This window comes from Pinus tabuliformis, chromosome 9, assembly GCF_031772625.1.
Source record: "Pinus tabuliformis cultivar Carrire ecotype Pingquan chromosome 9, CPIR1, whole genome shotgun sequence".
Classification (NCBI taxonomy): Eukaryota; Viridiplantae; Streptophyta; class Pinopsida; order Pinales; family Pinaceae; genus Pinus; species Pinus tabuliformis.
Window position 1 is genome coordinate 1,372,247,496 of NC_142307.1, and position 16,225 is coordinate 1,372,263,720.

At 35.5% G+C, this 16,225-nt stretch overlaps 1 protein-coding gene and 1 pseudogene across 1 annotated transcript; both read right to left on the minus strand.

Moving 5' to 3' along the window:
* LOC149153597 (uncharacterized) overlaps nucleotides 1-11,392 on the minus strand; it is a 67,029-nt pseudogene extending 55,637 nt beyond the window's left edge.
* A 674-nt stretch (nucleotides 11,393-12,066) lies between these two features.
* LOC149153598 (replication factor C subunit 3-like) lies at nucleotides 12,067-12,640 on the minus strand. Its single transcript, XM_089443860.1, has one exon. It carries the CDS (start codon nucleotides 12,637-12,639, stop codon nucleotides 12,067-12,069), a length of 573 nt encoding a protein of 190 aa, XP_089299986.1. The 5' UTR covers nucleotide 12,640.
* Nucleotides 12,641-16,225: the final 3,585 nt, after the last annotated feature.

The window sequence follows — 16,225 nt, forward strand, 5'->3', positions numbered from 1 at the left end:
TCTCAAATTAGGAGAATTCCACCTCCCAATATTTGTCCATCGATCAATATGCGAATCTGGAATCTTCAAGTGTCATCACATATCATCACGGATCATATTTGTCATGTAGTCATCATGCCATGTCCATCTCAAGTGATTCATCTTCACAAATCATCAGTGTACATCTTGATCTATCCTTGTCGTATTCATGCTTATCTCTTGATTGTTCCTGCTCGTATCCAGAACATTATTGGATCTAGAAGAAGAAGAATTTGTTACCAGAGGGGAACTCAAGCTACCACCCTTTATCCATCAACCTGCTACCTAGAATCTCTGCCAACGGGCTGCTACCCGAAATATCAACATCAATTGTCATTAGAGAGCATATCATCAAGGAGCACATCTCAACCTGGAACCACATCGGGGAGCACATCTCGACCTATAATCTCATGGGGGAGATATACATTTACAACCCCATATATAGCCATAGGATATCAAAACACACAGAGGAGAACATGTCGACCCTAGGATCTCATCAAGGAGCTCAACCTCAACCTAGAATCACATAAGGTTATATCAACCCATCCTATTGCCTATTGATCTTCCCATTGATGACCCTAAATAGTCATGTGGTAGAACACCTGCATCATAATCGAATTGGGTTGTACACCCCAAGTACACTCTCAACTTGTTAGCCAAACAAGGAGCGGTTTTTCCGACAAGTCGACATGCTTGTGATTATGATGCCAGCTGGGGTATACTCTACAAATACCAAATAAGGGAGAAACATTCTTTGACCCTATGAATATAGGGAAGACGCATTCTCCAGCCATATGGATAACATACATGGGTCATACCCTATTTTCCAGAGTTCCCTCGACCTCAGGAGCCCTCCATCTCAATTCCTCACCTTGGGATCTCAAACAGGGAGGAAGAGTTGGCTCAATGTTCTTGATCATCGTTGCTTTCATCATCAACTTGTCTCAGTAGCAGTTGTTTATTATTCATACAAAACATAAAATCATGTGAGATCATATATAATAATATAAATCACAAAAGCCTACCATAATCATCCTCCCTCTCAAGGAGGTGCCAACCAAAAGCTTGAGCTTATTTCAAACAACTGCACTTTCTCAATGTATGAGAGTATCTCGGTCCCAACTATAAATATGTGACTTCTTGCTAATCATATCTGACTCTATGTCATCATAATGTATTCATGTCATATCCAGATCATGCTTAGACAACTCGCTAAGGAGCTTCTTCATCCTGCCTGACAGCTAGGCATGCTAGCACCATCGTATTTAACCTTGGTCATGCTATGGACCTCTCATTAAATATATCATGGCGGATCTCATACATCCAAGTGTGCTTATCAACAATATCATCAATACATTTGTGTAGACACATATGATAGGAAAAATATCTCATTCTAAAAAATATAACACCTCATGCAACTATTTCAAAGAATGCTCGGTGGAAACTCTATGTGAGTGAAGCGGCTCAATCATGAATTTATTCAGGTTCTATGCACATCATATATATATAGATGGATGTTCAGAACAGAACATCAATACTTCAAACAACTGTCGGATTCCATGTCAATTTCAACAACATATTTGAACTTCAAATCAGATTATCCAAGCATTTTCATTTTCATTATTCAAAAACATTTTACAATAGCTTTGAGATATGGAATTTCTTTCCCAAATTCCAGAAATCGATTCATCATGCTATGATACATAATTTTGGGCTTTAGAAGCCATCTCCCTTTGATTTATATCATGAAGGGCTCATCACTTGTCAAGAGTAGATCATCGGGATATAAAATCAAAACCATAATCAATATCAAAGCCATACCTTGGAAATCATAATCCTGAATTCATCAAATAATTGTAAAATATAGACATATCTGGATTGAAATTCTCTAAGCATAATGGATTGTTAAGACAACATAATCATATTTACATAAGTCAATGTTGTACCATCACAACAACAAAGTCATCTCATCAGAGTTTAGAAGCTAGATCGTGACCATTATCAAAGTTATCAATATCATAGTATCAATTCTTTCAACCAGGAGACAGGTGGAGCTCATATCAAATCATGACTTCATCATGCCAACAATTTCTCATCAACCATGCATTATCATTCTAAACTGGAACAAGTTATTCTCGTAATCAAAATACAAGTCATTTGTGTCACTAGGTGCAAATGCATACACTAAGGATGAGTCATGCAAGTTCCATTTTCAAGTTGAATCACAACTATCATTACCTCAACCATTTTGCTAGGAACAAGGAGGGCAATACAAAATCATTTTTCTAAATATTCACATAATTCATTATGCCCACATAGTATAGACATTAGGGAAAATCAATAATCATCAAATCAGATCATTAGACATCAGGTCAAGTCCAAATTCACTATCGTAGAGAGATCTATAGTCAAAGCATATCTCAACCATCAATTGAAAATTCCAAGTTATTGTCAAGTATCATGACACAACACTAAAGGCTACTAATCTATATCAATCAACCAAATCATGCCATCCTCTTGTAGCACAAACATAGTGACATATCTATATGTATGTCCCGGTCACCTACAAACAAAAGATTAGTCTACATGATCATGTTATGTTAGACATACAAAATTTTCTTACTTGTAGATATTGTTGTTATTTGCCACACATTTGTAGGATTGTAATCTCCTAGGTGAACATTTGATTCCATGCATAGTGATCAACAATTTAACTGAACAACTTTAGAAATCATATTACAGTGACAGAATATGTTAGAGACACATTGATTCAAACTTCAGACAACTTCAAATGATGGTCAACTATAGTCAATCCCATGAACGCTCCCTTCAAGTTAGCATGGGAGTGTCTTTAGTTGTCTGGATGCTCTCTGGGACTTAGCATGCATGCGTCTAGGGACGAGATCTCCCAGATTTGTGACTGTGTCAGGAGAAGATACCCTAATTTTTTGTACGGGCTTCAGATCTTAGATTATGTTGCAGATCAATATTATTAGATGCACATAAATCATACTTCAACAACACAGAATAAAGGAAAAAACACAGAATAAAGGAAAAAACAAATGTAGGGTAATGACGGGCCTAGAATAAAGGAAAGAAGGAACATATAAAAGGAGCTATTATTCTAATGAGATAACTATATCCATTTGATAAAAATTTCTTAATTTTCATCCTTATCATATGAAAAGGAAGAACAAGCGCTTTTCACAAAGTCAAAAATGATTTCTAGAAGATACGTGGAAACATAAAAGTGAATTTTTTGGATAATATATAAAAGATGTCCTTACCGCTTGTGACTTGTAATTTAATTTTAGCCTTAAAAACTATATACATAGGGGAGAAAGATAAATACATATATCAAACGACAGATATAAGTAGCAACATTTATTAGGTAAAGTAGTTACAGACGTTTAATCATAAATAAAAGTAGTTGATATATGAGGAAGAATCAAATCAAATGCTATTCACATTACAGACATTTAATCTTAAATAAAAGTAGTTGATATATCGATCAATTTTCCATCTTTAAAAACTAATAACACCTATCTAATATCAATTACTTTTATTAATATAAATGTTATTAATTAAGTACAGTATTAATTTGTAATTATGATTGAAAAAATATTAAATAAATAGTTTTGAAAGATTGAAAGTGAGAAGCTAGAGCATATTATTATATAGTTTTTATGCTAAACACTAAATTGGTATGTGTAAATAAATAAAAATATTTTTTAAATAAAAAAAAGTAATATTAGGAATAATATAAAATAAAATGAATATACATGTTTGATTAGTTTTAATTAAAACACTTAGAAGATATCAATAATCTATTTTGGTTGTATTTGCACAGTTTTTTAATGATATTACATGTAAATATATTTCACCCTTACTCTTAGTCATAAATAAATTATTTTGATATCCACGCAAAGTAACATAATTTCATAAGAACTTTAAAAAAGAAATAAAAAGACTAGACTTAAAAGTAAACAAAATCTTATACTTTCACTTTTAATTGTGAGTAAGATATGTAACAATTATATTTTTTTTAAGCATTTCAATGTTAGATTTAAATAAATTAGATGACTATTGATGTTGACTAATTTATTTTAATATCAGCTTTATATATATATATATATATATATATAATGTTCTGGCTAGTTATAGTTTTATATATATATATATATATATATATATATATATATATATATATATATAACTAGTCAGAAAATTTTATATATATATATATATATATATATATATATATATATATATATATATCAACAACTAGAAAGAAAAAAGTTAAAAAAAAAAGAGATTCAATTACTTTCTCATAAGATTAATAAGACCGGAGATTAATAATTCATTTGATTTTAAGATAAAATTAAATATGATATTTAAAAAGGATTAATACTAATAAAAAATTCAACATAGGTTGTTAATCAATTTTTTTAATATGTAAGGTTAAATAATATTAACATGTGTTTAAAACTATATCAATATGAAAAACATTTTAATGCGAACAATAAAGTGTATAGAAAAAATAGTTCAATGATAATGTGAAGTAAAATATTTTAATGTCAAGCTATATGTATATTATATTTAGCTAAAAGAACTATGCATATACTATATAAAGTAATTAAAAAAAATATGGTTAAAATATTTCAAGGACTCTCAGTGTTTTACATTTTAGCCTTTTTTTGGTAGACTTTTTTGTCAATTTTGTTTGTTTCAAGTTTAGGTTGTGTAGATGACCTTTTCTACAGATATTTTTTGTTAATTTTGTTTCTTTCAAGTATAAGTTGTGTAGAGTATACAATCCAAGGCCTCGAGTAGAATTTTAAGGTGTTGGATCCATTTATGCATTCAAAAAAAAATTAACAATGAAATTACACATGGTAGAGAGAGAGTGATCCATATTGGATCATTTTATTGTTTTCCATCCATCTTGATGTTTTCAGAGTGGAAAACGTGGAGGAATCAATCAGCTCAGTGGATTGTTTTATCGATGGGACCTTATTTGTCAAATTCAAGTTTGAAACCTTCTCGGAGTACATTGATGCATCAAATTTTGTTTTTTAGGGGTAAAACTTTGATTCCTTAGTGCTACACCTTCTTTACATATTCTAAACATAGGGACCTTTCCAACAGCAAAATAATCACATCAATCAGAGTCTACATAAAGTTATGCCACTTAGAAGTTCACCTTCAAGTTTTCACCACCATAATTCTAGAGGATGCCACATCATACCTCATTATTCATGGAAAAGAGGATAGTCACATGATTATGATGAATAAAATTGTAGAAGTGTCTAGATTGTAACTTTTGTTAAGAGTTGAAGTAGTTAAACCTAACCACTACAAGGTTATTAGACAATCTTATAACTAGGCCACTACGAGGAAAAGGGGTCCCATTCTTTTGAGTGCATTTGTTCCATATATGAGAAAAAATAGCTAAGAGGGATAGGAGATATAACACAGAAATATGATTTTTGCATTGTAGTGGCCCATAGACTAGAGACCATACTTCTTTATATTTGTAGCCATTTTCTATTTAGAGAAAGAGAGCAAACCTACCTCACCTTCCAATTGGGTTTTCTCCCAAAAGGGTTTCTGAGGTCATATCTTGTGTCAAATCGTGTTTTGCGAGTTTTTATTTCGTTGTTCTCTATTTTTTGCATAATTATAATTTGCATGCATACAAAATCAACCATAATATACATATCCAAAAATCTAAAGAGAAATAAAAGCCTAATAGTGTAGATTTTTGAATTTTAAATAAGCTTTTATCAAATCTATTGTGACGAACTGTCCAATGGAATATACATGGAATTTTACAGATTATATTCGTATCAAAGTAGGATTCTTTAGGTATATTGTAGATATTTGCACGGTGTCTAGATGAGCTAGGTCAAAAGTTGTAAAATCCTAATCATGACTCACAAATATGTGAATGACACTTGTGATCCTGCAGAGGATAGGTTTTCGTGGTTGGAAGCACAAGTAGTATATATAAGCCAAGATATGAATCTCCTCATGTCGGCCCTAAGCAGTAAGATTGAGATATTTGGAGAAGGTGGGGGTTCTAAGGTAGAGGGCAGATGAGAAGGGAGATCAAAAGATCAAGAATAAATAGAGAACCAATGAAAGAGAGGACCCAAAAAAGATCAACCCAGTTCAAGTGTCGTGAATCATTCATAGTCCCCATTCAAAATGGAAGCAAAGGTTGATATCAAGTTGTACCAAGATGAGATTGACATTATGAAGATAAATTATTGGTTGTAGTAATTAGAAGTTTATTTTAGTGTCCATCATGTTGAGGAAAAACAATAGATTAATTTGCACAATTAAAATTAGAAGGCCATGCCCTCACTTGGTGGGAGAGACACATATAGACCCAGAAATTAGAGGGAGATCCTCCAGTGACTATGTGGGAGGACTTCAAAACCCTCATAAAGACACAATTTTATAGTACTAAGTATGCAGAGGATCAATGAATCCAATGGTGCTACTTCAGGCAAACGAAAGGGAAAAGAATATAGATGTACACCACAAAGTTTATAAATATGGACATAATTTTGGATATCTCCCCAAAGAACCCAAATATACTCAAGTATCTTAGGGGTCTACAAAATAATCTACAAAATCAAGTGATGTTATTCAGAATTAGATTGATTTATGAGGCTTGTTTACAAACAAAATACTTGGAGAACGTAGACTTGAAGAAAGGAAAATTAAGTGGATCCAAGCAGAAGGAGTAACATGATGCTTCTAAGGAGGGGAAAAAGAAGTGGAAAGGGGGAAATATAAAAATATGATAGCCACAACAAACTAGCACAAATATCCTAGCAACCATTGCAACATTGACGGCTATACAAAGGAGAAGTGTTGGAAATTTCCTCTAGAGCTTAACCCGAAGAACAAGAAGAACCTCATGTCCACCGATTTGAGCAACCAAGTTTAAAGCACCTTGGACATGGATGAGAATATTTTTTGTATGTCATTGTAGAAGGAGATGAATCTGAGTAGCCTTCAACAATAGGAAGAGAAATAAATGATCAAACTCTTCCACATAAAGACATAGGTTAAGAAGACAAATATTTATGCTCTATTTGACTTAGGATCATAGGCGAATCTCCTTGCAACATATATGGTTAGAAAATTAATATTAAAATTTAATGATCATCCAATCCCATATCCATTAGGATGGTTAAATAAGGATGCATATTTTAATGTAAAATTAGATTTTCTATTAGTGTTGATTTTATTGTTGAAGTAGAACTAGATGTGGTTCCCCTTGATGTATGTGGAGTAGTGTTTTAAAGTACCTACATCTACATGTGAGTTGCAATATTCATACGGAGAGCCAACCAATATCATCTTGTCAAGGATGGAAAATAATTTACCATCAACATGCACAAAGGAAAGTCAAAACTTTCATTGGTAAGTGCCAACCAAGCCAAAAAATTGATCAGTTCCAGTAAGAAGTATGTTTTACTATTTTTAAGAGAAAATTAGTTTATAAAAGATTTTGTAAGAGGCAAGAAATCCTTAGAAGGGTGTACTAAGAAATAGAAACAACAATTGGAAGAGTTGCTACATGCATATAAGGATGTGTTCAAGGAGCATAAAGGGTTACCACTGAAAAGAGAAGTGGAGCATGAGATCCAGCTATCGTTGGACTCCCCATTACCAAATATAGGTTGTACAAGTAGTTTGTTATAGAATCAAGTGAGGTGAAGAAACAATTGCAGCAACTACTGGAATAGGGTTTCATTCACCTGATTACATCACCATGTGGGTCACCCATCATCATTGTGCCAAATAAGGATGGGACTTACCAAATGTGTATTGATTACAGGGCCTTGAACAAAACCATGCTAAAGAATAGGTGCCCCTTACCCAGGATAGATAATCTATTGGATTAGATGCAACAAGAAAAGTACTACACCAAGCTAGACTTAAAGTCTGGATATCACCAGGTTCAAGTCAAAGAATAAGATACTTAGAAAACTACCTTCAAAATCAGGTAAGGTTTGCATGCGTGGTTAGTCATGCCATTCGTCCTATGCAATGCACCAACTACATTTATGATGTTAATGAATGATATATTGCACCCTTTTATAGATTCATTTTCTATTGTCTATTTGGATGATATACTAGTATACATTGCTACCTAGGAGGAGCACATCTCACATTGGATGTAGTTGTTGGAGACATTAAAGAAACACCAATTTCTAGCAAGTCTCAAAAACTATGATTTTGGAAACAATATTTGGTGTATTTGGGATATGTGAAAGGTGGAGGAGAGCTAAATATAGATCTTGTGAAGATGGAGGCTATCATGAAATGGTCGATGCCCACTAATGTTTCTAAGATTAGGAGTTTTGTTGGGTTTTCATAATACTTAAGTAAGTTCATAGCCTCATTTTGAGTAGTGGTAATTCCACTCCACACCATAACAACAAGTGGTAAGAGTTTCTAGTAGGGAAAGGGTTAGTAGAGGGCCTTTGAGGAGCTAAAGAAGACTATTAGTCAAGCACCTGTTCTCGCATTGCCAAACTTGTAACAATCCTTCAAAGTGGATACAAATGTGAGTGGGTGTGTTATGGGAGCAGTCTTGATGCATAGAGGAAGGCTTGTATGCTACCATTCTGAAGTATTTCATGGGGAAGTTCTTAAATACCCTACTTATGATAAGGAGGTCTATACCTTGGTAAAATTTGTGAAGAAGTGAAAGCACTATCTGATGGGAAAGGAGATAGTGATCCACACAGATCACCAACCACTATAATACCTATAGGCCCAGAGTAAACTACAATAGACCATGCATTACAAGTGGATGGGGTTTATACAATAGTTTCATTTAGTGATTAAGCACAAGAAGGGAAACACAAAAAAATTGGCCAACATTTTTTAAGGACATCCACATCAAATATCACAACTTTGGGAACTCTGATGCACATGGAGCCATTCACCCATTATGCATACAAATAGGCATATCCAAAGGATGAGGAATTCAAGGAGGTGTTTTAGCAGTTGGATAGTCAAATTTAGATGCACAATGGAAACAACACCATTGAGTACCATCTCCAAGATGGGTTACTTTATAGGTTGTGTTATCTCAAAATCAGGCCCTGGAAGGCTGCAGACCAGGAAGACTTCAAGTAACTATTTCAAACCTACTTTAGGCTGAGGCTTAGCCTCCTCAACCTGAGAGGGCTCTCTCTAGATGGGTTAATGATTTTGATTAAGATAAGATGGCTAACTCTTTGTGAAATAACTGTGACAAATATAGATGCTGGAAAAACATTAAACAAGTTTCCATTGGGCCTATGGAGTCAACAACACCTCAATAAACAAGGATCTTGACTTTACATAGAAGTCAGGGCATTCAGCATTTGAATATTCAGAACACAACTCATATGAAACCACAGTTTATAAATGCATACAGGAAATCAGAGCACAATCAGTGAATTCTGAGTGATTATACATTTATACAACTGTAAAAATTTAGGAAAGGACAAGATCACACATTCTGAACATAGAAATCCTTCATGAATCTTGAGAAGTAAAGCCAAATTATATTACTGAAACTCTGCCTTTACATAAGCCAAATACAATGTTCTGTCATAAAGTTTTCCAACCTTGATTACATCTCTGTTTCAGCTATATGTAGAGCTCTTATTCTAACAGATCGAAATTCCTCCTCCAGCATGAGGGGAATTCGAAATCTACTTCTATTACTGACCACTCTTAAACTTTAACTACTTAATAAATACAACAAAGTGTTGACTGGAGTTTTTAGAGATCTACATCAAATAGGATTCTAACACCATGTTACATGCATGATGGCTTTACTTAAGATGATTTCGTTCTCTGACATCTGGTTCCCTTCTGGCGGTGGCTGTGATGGACCTTTAATGCTTCATGTTGCTCTTCGATATCACATGTTTTCCAATGCCCTGAAACATAGGAAACTGCCCTTGTTTGTCGGTCCTTGGTTTGCCTCAAAATGTTCGAATCCAAAGAAGCATGTCCTTTATCTTTGATTATCTAAAATGTAACAGATGGCCACGTCCTTGATGTGTTGTCCACCTCCTTTATGTGTAAGGGCAAAAACTCTTTTAAGCTGTTTTGACATATTTTGAACTGTAGTAAATGTGATCACTTTAGAACAAAAGTCTAGAGTTGATTTTGAATATATGTTTCCTCCACCTGTTTGTGGTGCCCCTTCTTGTGGTCAGCATATGACATTTCCCAAATTCCAGAAACCTGCCTAGGTGAATTACTCCCTGCCCATTGGACATGGTCTCTTATATCAGAGTCAAAATTCAGTTGTTTTTCCCTGAACCTTAACTGTTTTTACATTCTGTAATGCTACCTGGAAATGCAATCTCCTCTGGAGTGTTCAATTTGTGAATTCTTTTGAGCTTCTTGTAGGAGATATACGAGTAGAAACACGGGAACGGTTACTCTCAGCTTCTGCAGGACTATGTTTTGTACAAGACTGAGCAGAATGACCCAATTATTTACATTTATAGCACCTTGTAGTTCCCACTACTGATGTATGATTTCGTGAAGACAGTTTTAAAGAAGAAAAGTTCTCTGAATTTCTACTCTTCTTGAATCCATTCTGTAACCACTTTAAATTCCCCTGAACTTGAAGTTTCAAAAATAAAAACATCTGTCGTTAGAGTCAAAAAGGTTGAGGAGCTGATGCATTTCCTTAATTGCAACTCTGGGACCTGGTAATGTTCTCCCATCTCCTTAAATGAAACAAAAAACTATCTCCAGTCCGGTTCATATAAGGATCCAAGTCCATCTCTAAAGAAGTGTCAGTGCTTGTGGTATTGTAGAGGCATAAGACAACATTCTCTGCACTCCTTGAATATAAAGCAAAGTTGACAGATCCATCCCTGCCCATTGAAAATCCAAGAGGATCTGGTTTTCCTCGACCAAAACCAACAGGCGGACAAAAATTCTTACCCAAATGAGTCCTGACCCAAAGATCATTGGAACTCTTTAATACAAATGTAAGAAATAAAGGTGCTTGGCTTGAATCAAATGCTAAGTCCAGGGTATGGGAACCTGTAGGATCTTGCTGGAATGGAGTTTTCATAAATTTCTGTTTATTTACAGTCACATATGTCGTACCATTAGATACACTAGCAGCATCCAGAACTATCAATCTTGAAGAATTTGACAGATATAGACCCCAACGCAAACATAGATCACGGTCCAGATCACCAAATCTTCGTGGCAAGAAAACTTCAATGGTTACTTTGTATATTGTATCCACTCTTCCAAATGTGGGACTATTCATTTGATTTCGTCCCTGAAAGCTTCCAACAATCAACTGAAATATTTCCCTCATTAAATCATCATTATATGGTGCTTCAGGTGCCGTTATTCTAGTGGTTTCACTAAAGCAAGTAACAACAATGAGCCTGACATCTTTGTCAATGTTACATCCAAATTTGAAGCACGAAGAGACAAAAGGGAGCTTCTTCTCACACTTGGCTTAAAACCAGCCTGGAAACTCTTCCACCAAGCTCCAGACTCTTCACAATTAACTATCTTTTGGCAAGCCCTGTAATAGGATCGAAAAGATTGTTCATGAAGCTTTTCCCACAATCTTCTAATGGCCACATGATCAGATAAATCTATCCCTGTGTCTTCAAGATATTTTTTCTGCTTTTCGTTGGTTATGACATTCTTTGAGGTTTGGAATACCAGAACAGCTGGAGCCATCTTTTAAAGCCTCATCTAGAAACCTTAACCATACAAAAAGTTCACAGACTTCATTTTTCATGAGTCGGTAATGTTCATCAAGCCAACCTTGGATTGGCTCCTCTTCAATTTCAGCAATAATCTCACGGATACTAAACTTAATAGCACCAACCTTTAGCAATCCACTATTTGAATGCTTTGATCTTTTTGCTTGAGAGGGATAATGATTGTTTGTCAACAGCCATAACTAGCTTCAGGCCATGGAGCATATCTTCAACGGCATCCTCAATTGCACGGCATTCTTAATTGCACATAATTTTAACTAGTCTTCATTTCCGAAATGTAGTGACAAGCATTTGTAAACGACTCATTTAACAACCAGAATGATATTTGTTCAATATCCTTGGGCATTGGATTCCCCGTGCACAGGTAGACAGCTTCTTCAGTTACATGAGGAGAAGCCATCTGTGTAGACTGCAAAATATTAAGAGCCTTTTTCAGGTCACCACAGCTAAGCCTCACTATTGCAGACAAACCATCCTCTGTGACATCAAGCCTTTCTTTAGTTATGACATGTCGTAGCCGCTCCGTAACATTGGCAGGATCAAGAGGAGCAAACCGAAATCGTGTGCACCTTGATTGCAAAGCTGGAATAATCTTATTGACATAATTGCAGATGAGAGCAAACCTTGTGCTCTTTGTGTTTTTCTCCATAACCCTGCGCAAGGAAAACTGAGCATCTTTTGTCATGGCATCTGCCTCATCCAACAAGACTAGTTTTACACTCGACTTTGCACCAAAACTGAAACTCTGAGTGCTTGCAAAATCCTGAATTTGATTGCGAACAACTTCAATTCCCCGATCATCCGAAGCATTCAATTCCAGGATCATGTTCTGGTACTGACTCCCTTAAAGCTTGCGTGCGACAACCAACACAGTTGATGTCTTCCCGGTACCAGGTGGACCGTAAAGAAGGAAGATCTCTGCAAACACCAGTGACCAGTAACTTCACCATCAACATTTGAACCGTATATTATAAGGTTTCCAGCATATTTGTGACCACCAACATGTGAGCATGAACACACAGCTACATGAACTTTGAGGCTTCGAGATTCTATATCTTCTTTTGAAACTTGCAATCTGAGCTTACGACGACACCTAATGACCTAATGATAAGGATAAGCGGTCGAATTGACAGGCAAAGGGTATAAGCTGATCACTGATAATGGATTTTGATGGATATGACAGCTGTGTAAGATTGGCTACGGATTAGGACAAATCCCCGATTTCGTAGCGCAGCGAGTACAAAATATGAATTATGCGCTACGAAATCACTTAAAACATGTTGCGCTGCGAAACTGATAAAAAGGATTTATGTGCTGCGAAACCACTTTAAAATGATTACAGGCGCTACGAAATCACCTAGACAATTTCAGCTTTGAAACGAGTTTGGACATATGATATCCATGTGAGATGTGAGACCAATGATAGACTAAGACAGAGAATTGACCCCTTTATACATACCAACAATGCTCTTAACAAGACTCCTATTCAAACTATTTAGACTCTAAAACCAGATGAAAAGACTAGACCCAAAATTGACACCAACCCTTTGACAAACAATCGAACTGATGTGAAAAATTTAAAATTTTTTCTTGAGTGATAACAGTGGCTCCACTTGGGATAGTGTGCTCCTGCGGTACACTAAGAACATGCAGGTCCAGTGCTTTGTCTTCTTTATTACAAACGGAAATTTGCTTGACAACATCCCTTTCCAGCGTTTTGGGCCTTCACCTCGGGCTTAAACTTGAGGATCACTGTGGGAAAAAGAGATCTACCACTACTGAAAAAATGCTCAGTCAACCTTGAGCTTATTTGCACTTTTCTACCTACCTACCCTATCAGCTGCAAGCTCCACTTGTAGCTCAAGCAACATGATATTTCCAATAAAGCCAATCAATTGTCTTCTCTGATATTGGAGGCTCTTGACTGCATTCAACCTCAAAATAACCATGGTAGTGAGATGACCAAATCAACTCATAGTATACTTGATCTTCATAATGCAAATGAAAATGAAAGACCGGAGTGCAAAGCTTGTCCATATATTCACTTATAGGGTCAAAGAATACATGGTTATGTTGATGATCATTAGAACATTCTACATCTTTAGACAACTGATTCTCAACCACACAAGATTCTTTCGATATGCTATCGAACTGCTTTTCTGAATGCTGCCTACAAACAATGTAATTTTTCTCTTTCTTATGATCATTTATTGCTGTAAGCTGCTGAGAAGTTTGACATAAAAAACCAACCTTTTCCTCTGCCTGAGGGTCGTAAAAGCTATCTTCCAGTACTTCTTCTTGCTGTTTGTAATCATTTTTATCTTCATTATGATTCGAAGACTGGAAATACTGCTGCATCTCTTCATTCATATCAAAGGATGAAACATGGTTTTCACAAGTAAACCCCTGCTGCTCTTCATGCTGCGTTTCATGAGATGTTATACTTTCTTCTTGGTGCTGAAATGCATTGTTATGAAGAGCCTCTAAAATTTCTTCATCCATAAATTCATCATCATCATAACAATCCTCCAAGTGTTGAATAAGACTTAAAGAATGTCTACAACAATCTTTGAGCAACAATAAGGAAGGATAACATTCTTTATACATCTCATAAAATTCATCATGAAAACTAGCAAGCGAATATATTGAACCATTTTCCAAATTTTTATACCGAGACCATGCTTTTCCTTCTAAAGTTGTCATAAACATCTTCATGAGACAATCTTCAGGGAAATGAACCTTAAGACTGCGTACATGCATATGAAACCTAACCAAATGAAGAGCAGCATCATCTTTCTTTTCATCTTTGAATATTGGAAGATCCTCTAACCAATCAACCTTTGGCATAGGATTTGGAAAACCAGGGATATGAGACCGATTCATAGGAGCATACCTGGCATTCATTCTTGCAGTGGAACTCATTTTGAAACTTCATCAAGCTACTGATCTTCTAGCAATGGAGTCACCTTCTAATTTTTTATTTGATGTGTGGAGTCGCCAAGGTAGTTTTGCAGCCTCAAAAAGATGTCTGAGCTCCTGCTACCTTCAGAAGTTCAACCATTTATTTCGGGAATGAATAAACTTCAGACTCCTGGCAGACGCACCAAAATGTTATCTCAAAATCAGGCCCTGGAAGGCTGCAGACCAGGAAGACTTCAAGTAACTATTTCAAACCTACTTTAGGCTGAGGCTTAGCCTCCTCAACCTGAGAGGGCTCTCTCTAGATGGGTTAATGATTTTGATTAAGATAAGATGGCTAACTCTTTGTGAAATAACTGTGACAAATATAGATGCTGGAAAAACATTAAACAAATTTCCATTGGGCCTATGGAGTCAACAACACCTCAATAAACAAGGATCTTGACTTTACATAGAAGTCAGGGCATTCAGCATTTGAATATTCAGAACACAACTCATATGAAACCACAATTTATAAATGCATACAGGAAATCAGAGCACAATCAGTGAATTCTGAGTGATTATACATTTATACAACTGTAAAAATTTAGGAAAGGACAAGATCACACATTCTAAACATAGAAATCCTTCATGAATCCTGAGAAGTAAAACCAAATTATATTACTGAAACTCTGTCTTTACATAAGCCAAATACAATGTTCTGTCATAAAGTTTTCTAACCTTGATTACATCTTTGTTTCAGCTATATATAGAGCTCTTATTCTAACAGATCGAAATTCCTCCTCCAGCATGAGGGGAATTCGAAAGCTACTTCTATTACTGACCACTCTTAAACTTTAACTACTTAATAAATACAACAAAGTGTTGACTGGAGTTTTTAGAGATCTAAATCAAATAGGATTCTAACACCGTGTTACATGCATGATGGCTTTACTTAAGATGATTTCGTTCTCTGACATCTGGTTCCCTTCTGGCGGTGGCTGTGATGGACCTTTAATGCTTCATGTTGCTCTTCGATATCACATGTTTTCCAATGCCCTGAAACATAGGAAACTGCCCCTGTTTGTCGGTCCTCGATTTGCCTCAAAATGTTCGAATCCAAAGAAGCATGTCCTTTATCTTTGATTATCTAAAATGTAACAGATGGCCACGTCCTTGATGTGTTGTCCACCTCCTTTATGTGTAAGGGAAAAAACTCTTTTAAGCTGTTTTGACATATTTTGAACTGTAGTAAATGTGATCACTTTAGAACAAAAGTCTAGAGTTGATTTTGAATATATGTTTCCTCCACCTGTTTGTGGTGCCCTTTCTTGTGGTCAGCATATGACATTTCCCAAATTCCAGAAACCTGCCTAGGTGAATTACTCCCTGCCCATTGGACGTGGTCTCTTATATCAGAGTCAAAATTCAGTTGTTTTTCCCTGAACCTTGACTGTTTTTACATTCTGTAATGCTACCTGGAAATGCAATCTCCTCTAGAGTGTTCAATTTGT